General features: G+C 37.9%; 1 protein-coding gene across 1 annotated transcript in view; it reads left to right on the forward strand.

Annotated features, from left to right (window-relative positions):
- The window catches only part of EIF2A (eukaryotic translation initiation factor 2A), a 37,733-nt gene extending 29,945 nt beyond the window's left edge, over positions 1–7,788 (forward strand). Inside the window, exons 12-14 of the mRNA XM_003826469.6 lie at positions 5,161–5,289; positions 6,748–6,813; positions 7,391–7,788. Coding sequence (XP_003826517.3) covers positions 5,161–5,289; positions 6,748–6,813; positions 7,391–7,456 — 261 coding nt within the window. The 3' untranslated portion in view covers positions 7,457–7,788. The remainder of the gene's footprint in view (positions 1–5,160; positions 5,290–6,747; positions 6,814–7,390) is intronic.
- Positions 7,789–15,699: the final 7,911 nt, after the last annotated feature.

The following is a 15,699-nucleotide window of genomic DNA, read 5'->3' on the forward strand; positions in this document are numbered from 1 at the left end:
TTAAATAGGCAGAATATCTTTCTTTTGTCTTTGCCTATGAATTTCTAAGTAATCCTGTCTATATGATGGGTGACAAAAGAAACTGGACTTGACATCATAACCTGAGACACTAATGGTATTATCTAAGCATGTTACTTGCTGTAGACCCTTTTGGTGGCACTTGTGTGAAGTGGTGTAGTTTGCTTTCCTTGAAGCATGTATTTACTAAGAGAAGCTGGAAATTACATGACTAGAAAGCCATTTGGGCACTCAGTATTATAGACTATATGAAATTATTTAACTGGGAATCAAAATACCAGAAGTACCCAAATAATGGGATATTTCCAAAATAGTTTCTTATTTGATTATGTAGTTGAAAAGCCACACCAGTGTAAATAATTGACAAATTGTGATATTGTATAGCTCATGGTGATAATGTGATTGGCTGGGCTGGGGATGTCTGGTTAGTGAAGTTATGGTGATCACATTTTTGCAATTCAGGTAGAGTACATGTCTCAATCCATTCAGGCTGCTACCTTATACTAGGTAATTCATAAACAAATTTATTGCTCACAGTTCTAGAAGCTGGGGCGCTGGCAGATTTGGTATCTGGTGAGAACCCGTTCGTCATAGATGGCACCTTCTTTCTGTGTGTCCTCCCATGGTGGAAGGGGCAGTGGAGCTCTCTTTGGTCTCTTTTATAAAGCTACTAATCTCATTCTTGAGTGTGGAATCCTCATGACTTAATCATTTTCCAAATGCCCCACCTTTTAATACTATTACATTGGGTATTAGGTCCCAAACTATGAATTTGAGGGAAACACCAATATGTCAGACTGTAGCAGTGGGGTAGGGTTTTTGGATGTTTTGTTTTTGTTTCTTTTGAGACACTCTGTCTCACTCTGTTATCTAGGCTGGAGTGCAGAGGCATGATCACGGCTCACTGCAACCCCAGACCCTGAGCTCAAGTAATCCTGCCTCAGCTTCCCAAGTAACTAGGACTGTACATGTACACCACCATTCCCAACTAATTTTTTTATTTTTGTAAAGAGAGGTTATCGCTATGTTTTTCAAGCAGGAAATGGGGGTAGGTTTTTTTGGTTTGGTTTTGGTTTGGTTTTTTTTTTTGAGACCGAGTTTTGCCATGTTGCCCAGGCTAGTCTCAAACTCCTGAGCTCAAGCAGTCTGTCCACCTCAGCCTCCCAAAGTGCTTGGATTATAGGCGTGAGCCACTGTGCCCATCCTAGAAAGGGCAGATTTTTAACAGCTGGTTGCTATATCAGTATAGTCTTGCTGATAATTCTTGAATTTTGACAGGTCTAGGCTGGTTATGTGTTTTGGGAGGCAGTTACTATTTTAAGGTGTAGAATTGTATTATGCAACCATATTCTGCTAAAATCTGGACTTTTAGAAAAACCATTCTGTTCATTTGTGGTTAATATGTTTCATCCCCAGAAGTATCTTAATTGGTCAGCTTTAGGTTATTCCAAGTAAAAATGATCTATTCCATGCATTTGATATTAGATTTGTATAAAAGCAAGTCTTGTCCCTTCATCAGTACAAGTAGGGACCTCTACTGGCCCTGGATATTACAACTCATTAGTAGTATCCTTACAACTTGATAACTAAGATGCCCTTTGAGTTTTAGGGCCTCTCTGAAACACACTCAACTTAGAATTCTATTTTTATAAGCAAAGTTTCTTCCATTTTATCAAAAGATATTTTTAATATGACCATTGGTGATACTGGACTAAGATTCCTTTATACTTATTATATAAATAATTACTTACATAATTACATATGATTATAATTATTAATAATTATAACCATTAATTAATATACTAAATTATAATTGTATTAATTATATAAATAATATACAAATTCTATTAGTTTATACATTTTATAATATAAATTATTTGATAATTATTTCACATTTAATTAATATAATGAAATTATTATAAATAATGGTTATTTGTAACTCTTATAAATGTGTAACTCTTTATAGCTCATGGTAATAGTGTGATCAGCTGGGCTGATCAGTTATCAATTTACAACTCTCAGTTATATGTTTATACCTGTCAGTTTTTTTTAAAAGAGCCAATACAGTCATCAAGCACCTACACACGTTTTTTACTAAAGATGATACCAAAGGTGATACCAGTAATCCCTCATTGTGGAATTGCTTTTTGAGTTGTTTTTCCAGTAATAGCAAAGGTTTTCAACTTGCAAGATAAACTATTCAGTATGTATTTTGGGGACGACTGGCTGAAGTTAGTAAAAGTTGTGGCTGTGTGATGGAACAAAGCTAAATGGCCCTTGACAGAATCTCACCTTATCCAGACCTTCTTAGTCCTGACTCTGAAGTAAATAGTCAAAGATAGAGCAGTCAGATATATGTAATCTAACTAGTATTTTTGTAAACTGGTGATAATTTTATAAGTTTGTTGACTTTACCAAAAAAGAGTTGAAACATAAGAATTTAATCTTACCATATATACGTCCTTTCTAGAGAATGGCTAGAATTTAAGTATAATAATGCAGACATTTCAACTTGTTCTTGGTTAGTTTGTGGGGAAAAATAAATTTTATATATCACTTAATTTTAATGGTTTTTCACATGATAACATTAACCTTTCTTCCTAGAGAGCTATATTCTTAGCTCATTACAAACAACTAAAATTTTATATTTTTAAAATCTGATATCAAAAGTGAATTTTGATAGGCAGAATATCCCCTCTTCTTTTATTTACTCTTCTACTTTAATTTTATATTGTGAAAAATATAAAACTGCCTATTACCAGAATTTACTGGCTCCTTAAGAGGAGAAACTTAATATTTTCTTTCGAATTCTCAAAGTGCCCAGTAATTTGTTTTCATGTAGAAGGTAAATAATTGTTTATTAAATAGTACCAAAAAGTGAAACCAACATGACTTTAAAAAGAAAAATTGGCTGGATGCAGTGGCTCACACCTGTAATCCCAGCACTTTGGGAGGCCGAGGTGGGTGGATCACCTGAGGTCTGGAGTTCGAGATCAGCCTGGCTAACATGGTAAAACCCCATCTCTACTAAAAATACAAAATTAGCTGGGTGTGGTAGCAGGTGCCTGTAATCCCATCTACTTGGGAGGCTGAGGCAGGAAAATCGCTTGAACCCGGGAGGCGGAGGTTGCAATGAGCTGGAATCGCACCACTGCACTCCAGCCTAGACTCTGTCTCCAAAAAAAAAAAAAAGAGAAAAATTGACTTCAATTCTGTATTTTCTAAAAACTCTTAGGCAGACTTTTAGAGTTGAATATCTAGAAGTGATACCCTATTCTATGTTCCCTGAGGATCTGAGGATGCTTTAAAAGTTCAGAGTATCCTACCCAGAACTCTGAGTAAAAGGTTATGGAGACCTGGAACATTATATATATATTCCACTGGAAATTCTATAAGAAGTAGAAACCCTACGTTGGAGCCAATAAATACTTATATAATTTTTTTCCCCTCTTACCAAAATATATATCTTGTCATAATTATAAAGGAAGAGTCATTCCTTTATTTTTTATTTATTTAGCCTGTGCAACGAAGCAAGTATTATGCTAGAGGCTCAGTTCTAATGGGGAATGGTAGAATATGGTGTTACCGTAGGGAAAAATACTGGGCATTATGAGAGCCTGGGAAAGGTGCAACTATCCAGTCTTAAGGTGGGGAGATTTTCCAGAAGACTTAAAGGATAAGTAGGGTTCAGCCAGGTGACTTGTGGGGGAAGGTGTTCTAGGCAAAAGGAACAATATATAGTAGTCTCCCTTTATCCTGGAGGGGCAGAGCTATGCCTGAAACCACAGATAGTACTGAACCCTATAGAGACTGTGATACACAGTAAGAGATTAACAGTAACTCATAAGAAAATAGAGCAATTAATATACTGTAATAAAAGATATGTGAATATGGTCTCTCAAAATATCTAATGGTGTTGTATTCACCCTTTTTGCGACAATGTGAGATGGTACAATGCTTGTGTGGTAAGATGAATGACCACGGCTATAACCTGCAGTTCGAGGCGCAACTGCAAAACTAGCACTATCTCTTTTTTCTTCTTCCCAAGTTCATGGATAGGTTTAATCTTACTGTAAATCATAGCAAATCAGCATACAGTATTTTTTATTCCTTATTAAGAACTTTCACCTTTTCACTTAAAGGGAGCACTTTACGGCTTCTCTTTGGCATATCCGAATTGCCAGCATCACTACTCTGCACTTTGGGACCATTATTAAGTAAAATAAGGGTTACTTAAACACAAGTACTGTTGATACTGTGACAGTCGATCTGATAACCAACACAGCTACTACTGAAAAATAGGTGGGGAGCGAATACACTGTGGATACACTGGATAAAAGAATGATTCTCGTTCTAGGCAGGATGCTGAGAGATTTCATCACACAGCTTAAAACTTATGAATTGTTTATTTCTGGGATTTTCCATGTAATATTTTTGGGCTGCAGTTGACGCTTGGTTACTGAAACCATGGTTAAGGGAGACTGCTGTACACAAAGGCCAGGGGCAAGAGTATACAGCACCTTAGTGGAAATAAAAGTGATTCAGAATCAGTGAGGAGGGGCAAGGGTATACAGCACCTTAGTGGAAATAAAAGTGATTCAGAATCAGTGAGGAGGGACAAGAAAAGTTATCAGAGGTCTGATCATATTGGAAGCATTATGGCATCCCTTTAAGGGGAAAAAAGTTTTGTGGTACTTTGTTGCAGAGCTGAATTGATCTGATTATAAATTAATATCTGTAGGATTCTTATTCTTGTAGCATAATCCATTACAGGTACTTGATCATACATATTCTTTATAGTTTTGGAGAGAGCCTTGTAAGAGTGAAACTTTAAACACCTTAAATAGAAAAGCCCTCTCATATGTTCAAACCGTCTATCTACTGGCACATCTCAGAATATGCAAAAGTTTGGAATGCTTGTTGGCTGGTACAGAAACCTCCTGGTTTACTCTGATAAGGTCATTTTATTTCTAACATGGGAGTATAGCATACTTCATGAGACCTTTAATTCAGATTCTTTATATAAAATGTCGATAAAATCACATATTTAGTTTCTGTATTTCATATGCCAAAGCTATGTTGATTTAAATACTGTAATGTTTTTGGTTTTTAAAATTGAATTTAAAAAAATATTTCCTGCAGGAAGCAAGAAGTGACAGGAGTCCAGATTTGGCACCTACTCCTGCCCCACAGAGCACACCACGAAACACTGTCTCTCAGTCAATTTCTGGGGACCCTGAGATAGACAAAAAAATCAAGAACCTAAAGAAGGTGAGAGACTTAAATGAAAAACAGACGTGCATATTGAAAGGTATACATGAAAATTATATAAGTAAGAGAGTACTTAGATGCCTAAAGACAGGTATCTAAGAAGTTGGTATCAGCAGTTCTCGTTGTTTTCTCACTATGAAGCACTGTTCACTTAGGAATGGTATTGATTTTAGTTCTATTCATAAATGTCTGAAGACTCTTAGTACTTTGATTTTTGGAGTAATAAAATTCAGTGTGCATCAGCATAGAAATATACTGAACACTTTTTTTTTTTTTGAGACGGAGTCTTGCCCTGTTGCCCAGGCCGGAGTACAGTGCCACAACCTTGGCTCACTGCAACCTCCGCCTCCCAGGTTCAAGCGATTCTCCTGCCTCAGCCTCCCGAGTAGCTGGGACTACAGGTGTGTGCCACCACGCCTGGCTAATTTTTATATTTTTAGTAGAGACGGGGTTTCACCATGTTGGCCAGGCTGGTCTCAAACTCCTGCCCTCAGGTAATCCACCCGCCTCGACCTCCCAAAGTGCTGGGATTTGTGAGCCTCCTCGCCTGGCCACTGAACACTTTTTAATTTAATTTAATTTTTTTTTTTGAGACAGAGTCTTGCTCTGTCGACCAGGTTGGAATGCAGTGGCGTGATCTCGGCTCACTGCAAGCTCCGCCTCCCGGGTTCAGGCCATTCTCCTGCCTCAGCCTCCCGAGTAGCTGGGACTACAGGTGCCCGCCACCACACCTGGCTAATTTTTTGTATTTTTAGTAGAGATGGGGTTTCACCGTGTTAGCCAGGATGGTTTCGATCTCCTGACCTCGTGATCTGCCTGTCTCGGCCTCCCAAAGTGCTGGGATTACAGGTGTGAGCCACTGCACCCGGTCACTCAATACTTTTATACTCAGTATTTCATTAGATACCTTGTGATAATTAGGGGCAGATATTTATCCTAGTTTTGTAGATGACGAGACAGAGACAAAAAAGAAGTGTATTGATTTGTGATATTGCAGCCAGTGTGCTGGGGTGGCCCTGGGGATAAAAAAAAGGTCTCTAGAGCCCTTCACAGCTGCATTATGAGGTTTCTCTTTCATTCACTTTTTATCGGGCAGGACTTTGGACCAACAATCTTTCAGAATGCTCTCATTGAGATTTCTCTCAAAGCCAGAAACATCACCCAGGTCCAATGGGGCATTGAAATGTGCCATTACTGATACATTTATATATACACATGCATACACGATAACATTAATTAAAAGCCTGAGAATAATATTTTGCCAAATCTCATGTTTTTAACATTTACAATTTTGCATTTAACTTTAAAAAACAGTTTATCCTAGCATTTTAACAGACCATTGTTGATACAAATCTAAGATAATTAATCTCCTTACTTGAGTTTCACATTCTTAATAAGGAAATTTGCATTTGAAGTGACTTTTCTTCCTTGCTCTTGACTCATATTTGATGTTTGCAGAAACTGAAAGCAATCGAACAACTGAAAGAACAAGCAGCAACTGGAAAACAGCTAGAAAAAAATCAGGTTCTTTCTGCATTTTTCATTTAGGCTTGTGGTGACCACCAGCCTTCCCCCTTTTATTATAAACAAGTATTTAGTCAGGTAAAAGAGCACATGGAGTTTAAAAACTTATTTTGAAAACCATATGCCATATTCTTTTTAATGTTTTTACTTTTAAATAGCTTTACTCTTAAATAGAAGAGATATGGTATTGATCATGTGAATGAAAAAGTCAATATTCCTAAGAGGCATACTATGTTATTACTGCTGAAAATAATAGCAATTTGTTATATTAGACAAATATAAGATTCTCTCAAGTTGTACTGCCCTGTTTGCCTTTTCCCTCCTCCTGTCAACATGTTTAAGCCCAAATATAGAATTGAAAATTTTGGGGGCCCAAAGGGATGCAATAAGACAGTGTCCTTTTCACCCTCGATTCATACCAGATAACAAATTAGAATTTGTTTCTAACCTGTATTTTAAAATCTGTGTTTACTAGTGAACATAATAAATTGTCAGAAATACCATTTTTTTCTGTATTATTTTGGTTACATATCCAGTAATTATTTCATAATAACTTCATTGTTTCAAACTTTTCTAGTTGGAGAAAATTCAGAAAGAAACAGCCCTTCTCCAGGAGCTGGAAGATTTGGAATTGGGTATTTAAAGATTCACGGAAAGCAAGTTGATGACCAGAAATCAGTGCAAACACATCTTCTGTTAAACCCACTGGTATACACAGAATATTCCTGTGCCCACACTTAATGTCAATCTATAATTTTAACCATTTATCCAAGATTCTACTAAGTGTAAAATTATTTAATAATGTCTATTAAATTGATATTTATATCTTGCATCCTATATCATGTCAATATGTGATATAGAAAAGAGATACGTGAATTTTTTAGCTAAGCTTGACAGATTGAAAGACAAGTGTCATTTTTTTTTTGTAGAGGGTGATATATACCATGTAAATGAATAAAGACATTTTAAATTTAATCACTTTGTTTTTATTGTAAGTTCCTTAGTTCAGATATCCTTTATTAATTTATAAGATGTGTAAAACTACTTAATTCTCACAAGACTCTATGAAGTAATTCTTTTAATCTCTATTTTATAAATGAAAAAAACTAAGGCCATAAAATTAAGAAATTTGTCAGTGTCTCAAAGCTAGGAAATGGCCATCTAATCCCAGAGCCTATGCTTTAGGTCACTATGATATACTACTCCTGTATCCTCAAGTAATGTATCATTTAGTAACACTAAGCACCCTGCTTAGTTTTCATGGATACTGCCAAATTGCCCTATCTCAAGCTTTATACCTGCACCATTTAAAGTTTTCCACACTGTTGTCAATATCAGAAGTGATAAGGCTTTGAAATGTTCGCCACTTTGATAAAGAGGAAATGATAGTTCGTTACTGTTATATACATGTATTTTTATTAGAGATGGGTTATGAACTTTTCCACGTTTGATAGTTGGTTGTATTTCTTTAGTGAATTGATTTTTCTTTTCCTTTGCCCATTTTTCTGTTTGGATGTTTGACTTTCTTCTTAATTTGTAAGAGTATCCTATGTAGTAACAAAATCCTTTTTTAAAAATTTTTAAAGAAAAAGTATACACACAGGACTTTTTTTTTTCTGATTCAAAAAATACAAAGGCATGCAATGAAAACTAAGTCTGTTCCACTACCACATTTTCCAGTTTTTTGTGTATCTTTCTAATGATAGATACCATATGAGTATTCAAATATACATACACATACACTTAAAAAAAAAAGATGGCATATACTCACTGTTCTGTTTGGGGCTTTTTGGTGGTGGTGTTTGTTTGACAGGGTCTCACTCTGCCTCCCAGGTTGGAGTGCACCTTGAACTCCTGGACTCAAGTGATCCTTCATCTCAGCCTCCCAAGTATCTGACACTACAGGCTTGCATCACTATGCCCAGCTTATACTCACCATAGTGGTTCTGTACTCCCTTAAAATATTCTGGAGGCCAGGCATGCTGGCTCACACCTGTAATCCCAGCACCTTGGGAGGCCAAGGTGGGTGGATCACCTGAGGTCAGGAGTTCAAGACCAGCCTGACCAACATGGTGAAACCCCATCTCTACTAAAAATACAAAAGTATCCGGGCGTGGTAGCACATACCTGTAATCCCAGCTACTTGGGAGGCTGAGGTAGGAAAATTGTTTGAACCCGGCAGACAGAGGTTGCAGTGAGCCGACATCGTGCCATTGCACTCCAAGCCTGGGCAACAAGAGTGAAACCGTCTCACACACACACAAAAAAATATTTTGGAGCTCCTTCTATATGAGTCTCTCTCTCTCTCTCGGGATGTGTGTATGTGTTTGTTTCTCTGGAAAACCCTGACTAATACAGATTAGCTATGTATTAGGTAATACATAATGCCTAATACATAACTAATATATGGACAGGAAGTTAATAGACTGACTGTGCCACCTTAAAACTCATATGTTGAAGCCCTAACCTCCAACGTGATGGTATTGGGAGATGGGCCTTTTGGAAGGTAAGTGTTGTTTGAATGAGGTGAAGAGGTTGGGGACTTCGTGATGGGATTAGTGTCCTTGCAAGAAAAGACACCAGAGAGCTTGTTCTGTCTCTTTGGGCCATGTGAAGACATGGTGAGAAAGCAGCCAGCTGTAAGCCAGAGAGTCCTCACCAGAACCTAACCATGCTGGTGATATCCTCATCTCAGACTTCTAACCTCCAGAACTGTGAGAAAATAAACTTCTTTGTTTAAACCACCTAGTCTGGTATTTTGTTATGGCAGCCTGAGCAGACCAATATAGATTGTATAAATTTCAGTTTGTTTAAAAGGACAGGCCGGGCGTGGTGGCTCACGCCTGTAATCCCAGCACTTTGGGAGGCAGAGGCGGGCAGATCACAAGGTCAGGAGATCGAGACCATCCTGGCTAACACAGTGAAACCCCGTCTCTACTAAAAATACAAAAAATTAGCTGGGCGTGGTGGCGGGTGCCTGTAGTCCCAACTACTCGGGAGGCTGAGGCAGGAAAATGGCCTGAACCCGGGAGGCGGAGCTTGCAGTGAGCCGAGATCGTGCCACTGCACTCCAGCCTGGGCAACAGAGCGAGACTCCGTCTCAAGAAAAAAAAAAAAAAAAAAAGTAAAGGACAACTAATGAATCAAGGAAGACTTTATGGGAAAAAGTAAGATTTAACATGCTCTAAATAGAAAAATGGTTTGCTTTTTTTTTAAGGTTTAACGTGTTTATCATGGTTGGCAGCTAAGTAGAGGAAGAGCCAAGTCCAGAATCTAACATTTGGACTTCCCCTCATTTAAACAGTGGCGTTTTGCCACGTTGCCCAGACTGGTCTCAAACTCCTCAGCTCAAACAATCTGCCCACCTCGGCCTCCCAAGATGCTGGGATTACAGTCATGAGCCACTGCAGCCAGCCTACATTTTTAAATGGTTGGAAAATCAAAAGATTATTTGATGACATGTGAAAATGGTATAAAACTGTGAAATCTATTGTCCATAAGTAAAGTTTTCTTTGAACACATCCATGCTCACTCATTAACTTATTTTCCATGGCTGCTTTCATGCTGCAACTGCAGAGTTGAGTATTTCCAACAGGTCATGTTTTTGCAATGCCTAAAACATTTACTCTCTGGCATTTTACAGAAAAATATTGCTAATTCCTTTGTATTCTGTAGAAGAATAAAAAATAACATGGAAATAACCACATAATTATGTTGCTTCTTGTATTCTCCACTATATAAACTCCTAGAAGTGGAATTCTTGAGTCATGTCACATTAGAAAATTTAGGCCAGGCACTAATTTAGGCTCATGCCTGTAATCCCAGCACTTTATAAGACTGAGGCTGGAGGATCACTTGAGCCCAGAAGATTGAGGCTGCAGAGAGCCATGATCATGCCACTACACTCCAGCCTGGGTGACAGAGAAAGACCCTGCCTCCAAAACAACAACAAAATGTAAATACTTTTTGTTGTTACTATTATCATCATCATCTTTATTTTACTTGCTGATTTTCTCCTTCACTATGTTTGGGGTTTTTTTACTCAATTTATTTTCACATTTGGTACTGTTATTACTCTGAGACTGTTGTTTTTATTTAGTGGAAGCATAATCAAGTTAAGTGAATCAGATGTGACTCCGCAATTGGCATTTTAACATCTAAATTTGGGACAGAGTCTTGCTCTGTTACCCAGCTCGATCTCAGCTCACTGCAACCTCTGCCTCCTGGGCTCAAGCAATTCTCGCACCTCAGCCTCCGAGTAGCTGAGATTACGGGCATGCACCACCACGCCTGGCTAATTTTTGTATTTTTAGTAGTAGAGACGGGATTTCACCATGTTGGCCAGGCTGGTCTCCAACTTCTGGCCTCAAGTGATCCGCCTGCCTCGGCCTCCCAAGCTTAGGGATTACAGGCATGAGCCACTGCTCCTGGCCTTAAACTTTGTTTAAAAAAAGAAATAAAGCAATGGGCCAGATTGGTTTTGACACAGATTGAACAATTTAAACACTTATTGCTCAAAAGATTAATGAAGATCATGGGCCACTAATCTGCTTCAGACAAACTGTTAAACCAGTTTTTAAAAAACTAAATTGAACATTTTCTGAATTTATACCCCTTGCCAAGTAAAACATAATACACATAAATTCCAAAATAAATTTAATATCAGAAATTCTGTGATGTTTATGTTGCAATCCAAAAAGGTGAAAAGGTAAGATGTTGAGTTTTCCAAAAGTAAATTATAAGGTGAACATTTTATCCTTGGCTTTTCAGCTCTCTATGGAAAGACACAATCCATTAATAGTCATAGACTTGCTGACTGTCTGTAACCCCTGCATCAGATCAGTGGTAAGTCATAGGCCCAGCCATAAGATTACACCTCTTCAGGGACAGCTTAGCCCTGTAGAGTCGATGAGGTTAAGTGGCAGGCGTGGACACGGCGGCAGTTGTGAAGAGCTGCTTACACCAAAGCCTTGCCCGGAATGCAGGGCTGATTGCCTGCTCACAGTTGGTCTTGTGACTGGCAAGTGTCCTGTTAGTGTCGCTGTAGGATGACAGGGGCCTCACAATTTCCAAAAAAAATTATTCTGTAGGGGAGGAGCATTTTTCTACTCTTCAGGACTTTGAGGAGGTCTACATCATCTGAGGCTCAGTACTGTCTTTGGAAAGCAGTTTGCAGGACTGCAACCAGAGGAAATGCTTCAACCATTTGTTCTCTGCACCTGGGGGAAGAAAGTCTTTGCCCTGAAGTGTGATAGCCAGTGATCTAATCAGCTACAGTTATGTGCCACATAAAGACGTTTTTGTCACTGACAAACTGCAAATATGATAGTGGTCCCATAAGCTTATAATGGAGCCGAAAAATTCCTATCTCCCAGTGGCACGATAGCCTTGTAATGCCCTAGCACAACACATTACTCACTTGTTTGTAGTGATGCTGTTTGTAAACAAACCTGTGCTGCCAGTCCTATAAAAGTCTAGCACATACAATTATGTACAGTACATAATACTGGATAATTATAAATGACTGTTACTGGTTTATGTATTTACTATACTATACTTGTTATTTTAGAGTGTACCCCTACTTTAGAAAGTTAACTGTAAAACAGCCTCAGGCATGCCCTTCAGGAGGAGTTCCAGAAGGCACTGTTACTGTAGGATATGACGGCTCCATGTGTGTTATTGCCCCTGAACACCTTCCAGTGAGACAAGATGTGGAAGTGAAGACAGTGATATTGATGATCCTGATCAATAGCCCCTACATGGCTGGGGCTAATGTATGGGTTTGTGTCTTTAAAAGTTAAAAAAAAAAAATTAGAGGAAAGCTTTTAGAGCAAGGACATAAAGAAAAAATATTTTCGTACAGCTGTATAATGTGTGTGAATGTGTTTTTTGGTTTTTGTTTTGAAACAGGGTCTCATTCTGTCACCCAGACTGGAGGGCAGTGGCACAATCTTGGCTCACTGCAACCTCTGCCTCCCAAGCTCAAGCAATCCTCCCAACTCAGGCTCCCAAGTACCTGGGACTACAGGCATGCACCACCGCACTCAGCTAATTTTTTTACTTTTTGTAGAGACGAGGTCTCAGTATGTTGCTCAGGCTGGTCTTGAACTCCTGGGCTCAAGGGATCATCCCACCTCAGCCTCCCAAAATGTTGGGATTATAGGCTTGTTCTGGCCACCGTGTGTTTTAAGCTAAGTGATATTGTGAGTCAAAAAGTTATATAAAATTAAAAGTTTATAAATTTTAAAAGTTACAGTAAGCTAAGGTTAATTGATTATTAAAACAAGAAAAATATTTTTAGCATAGCCTAAGTGTACAGTGTTTATAAAGTCCATAGTAGTGTACACTAATGCCCCTGGCCTTCATGTTCACTGACCACTCACTCACTGACTTGCCCAGAGCAACTTCCAGTCCCACAAACTCCATTCAAGTTAAGTACCCTATATGGGTGTACCATTTTTTATCTTTTATGCCATATTTTTACTGTACCTTTTCTACGTTTACATATGTTTAGATAGACAAATATTTACCACTGCTTACAGTATCAATACAGTAACATTGTATTGCTTAGGAGCAATAGGCTATACCATCTAAGTTTATGTAAGTACACTGTATGTTCACACAGTGAGGAAATCGCCTAGTGACACATTTCTCAGAACCTATCCCTGTTAAGTGACACACGGCTGTTCTTGAGCTGCTGCTTCATAGGCCACTCCCTCCCTCTGTAATGCTCTGTTTTGTTCTTGGAATCTCTCGAGTACTTCACATCTCCAAACTTCATTTCACCGCTGGTATATTGTGGAAATTATAGGTAAACCAATTAGTATGAATCCATCTACTTTCTGTTTTCTAGAGTTTTTAATACAGTTTCTGAACCACTGGTCCTTCTTTCCTGGAGGTATTGCAGTTTCTGGACCACTGGTCCTTCTTTCTTTTCAGTGTTGCCACAAAATTATTGCTTGTACCACTTTCCTGTCATGTCACTCAGATCCTAAGAAGGGGGAGGCAGATGCATGTGCTTAGTCTGTTGTCTTAAATTGGAAGTCAGACAAGCACACTTCTAAAGGTTTTTTGTATTTGATAATATATGTATACATTTTGAGACTGGGTCTTGCCTTGTTGCCTAGGCTGGAGTGCAGTGACATGATCACGGCTCACTGCTCAAGTGATCCCCCACCTCAGCCTCCCCAGTAGCTGGGACTACAGGCATGCACCACCATGCCCAGCTAATTTTTGTATTTTGTAGAGACAGGATTTCGCCATGTTGCCCAAGCTGGTGTCAAACTCCTGGGCTCAAGCAATCCACCGATCTCAGCCTCCTGAAGTGCTAGGAGTACAGGCATGAGTCACTACATCCAGCATATATATATACACACATATATGTGTGTATATATATATGTATATGTATATATATGTGTATATATATGTGTATGTATATGTGTATATATATATATATTAAAAACATGAATGTAAAAATTAAAAGCATTTTACTTGGTTCACCTAAACCAATTCCTCATACGGACACTAGAGGGTTCTAAGGATCTGGAGTATGGGGAAATTAATGAGGAATTCAAAATTTTAGAACGTAACTGGAAAATATGTTCGCTCACTTAAAACTTGCCATTTTAGTAGCCTGGATTACTGCTATTTATTTATTTATTTAGAGACAGGGTCTTACTCTGCTGTCTAGTCTGTCTTTTCTCATTGTCAAACTTAACCCTCTTTAGCCTTTTGCCATCAGACTTATTCCCACCCTCCTGCTAAACTTGTTCTGTAATAGTGGTCTCTTATTGGTGCAAATGAATCATATTCCAACAGTTTGTTTAGAAGTCAACCATTTGCAGAGAGGACTATGTTTTCCCATTGAAAGAATATTATAAATTGTCATTGGTGTTGAGGTGAGCCTGTGAAAACCTTAAATGCAAAAACTGGGTATAGGCTCATTAAAAAAAAAAAAAAAAGTTGAAAATCACTTAAATTTTCAAGAGAATGAGAAGCCACAGAAAATATTTGCAAAAGATGTATCTGATAAAGAGGTATTATCCAAAATATACAAAGAAATCTTAAAACTCCACAGTAAGCAAACAACTTTGTATATTAAAGTTGAAAATTCATTTAAAAATATATAAAAGTTGTTTAATATATAAAAGTTTGATTAAAAATGGGCCAAAGACCTTAACAGACATCTCATCAAAGATGATATACAGATGGAAAATAACCACATGAAAAGATGCTCCACATCATACATCATCAGAGAAATGCAAATTAAAACGATAGTCAAATACCTCTTTACACCTATTAGAATGGCCAAAACCAAAAACACTGACAACATCAAATGCTAATGAGGATGGGGAGCAGCAGGAACTCTCATTTATTGCTGGTGGGAATGCAAAATGGTACAGCCACTTTGGAAGACAGTTTGGCAGTTTCTTACTAAACTAAGTATAGTTTATTACTATACTTTTAACATACAATACAGCATGTCACTCCTTGGTATTTACCTAACGGAGTGGAAAACTTAAGTCTACACAAAAACCTGCATACATCGATAGCAAACGTATCTATAATTGCCAAAACTTGGAAGCAACCAAGATGTCCTTCAATGAGTGAATAAACTGTGATACATCCAGACAATGGAATATATTTAGGACTAAAAAGAAATGCGCTAACAAGCCATGAAAAGACAGAAGAAACTTAAATACATATTACTAACTGAAAGAAGCCAATCTGAAAAGGCTTCATACTGTATGATTTCAACTACATAATATTCTCAAAAAGACAAAACTATGGAGACAATGAAAAGATCAGTAGCTGCCAGGTATTAGTGGGGAGGGTAAATATTTAGGACAGGGAAAATATTCTGTATGATGCTGTAATGATGGATAC

Source organism: Pan paniscus, chromosome 2 (assembly GCF_029289425.2).
Source record: "Pan paniscus chromosome 2, NHGRI_mPanPan1-v2.0_pri, whole genome shotgun sequence".
NCBI lineage: Eukaryota > Metazoa > Chordata > Mammalia > Primates > Hominidae > Pan > Pan paniscus.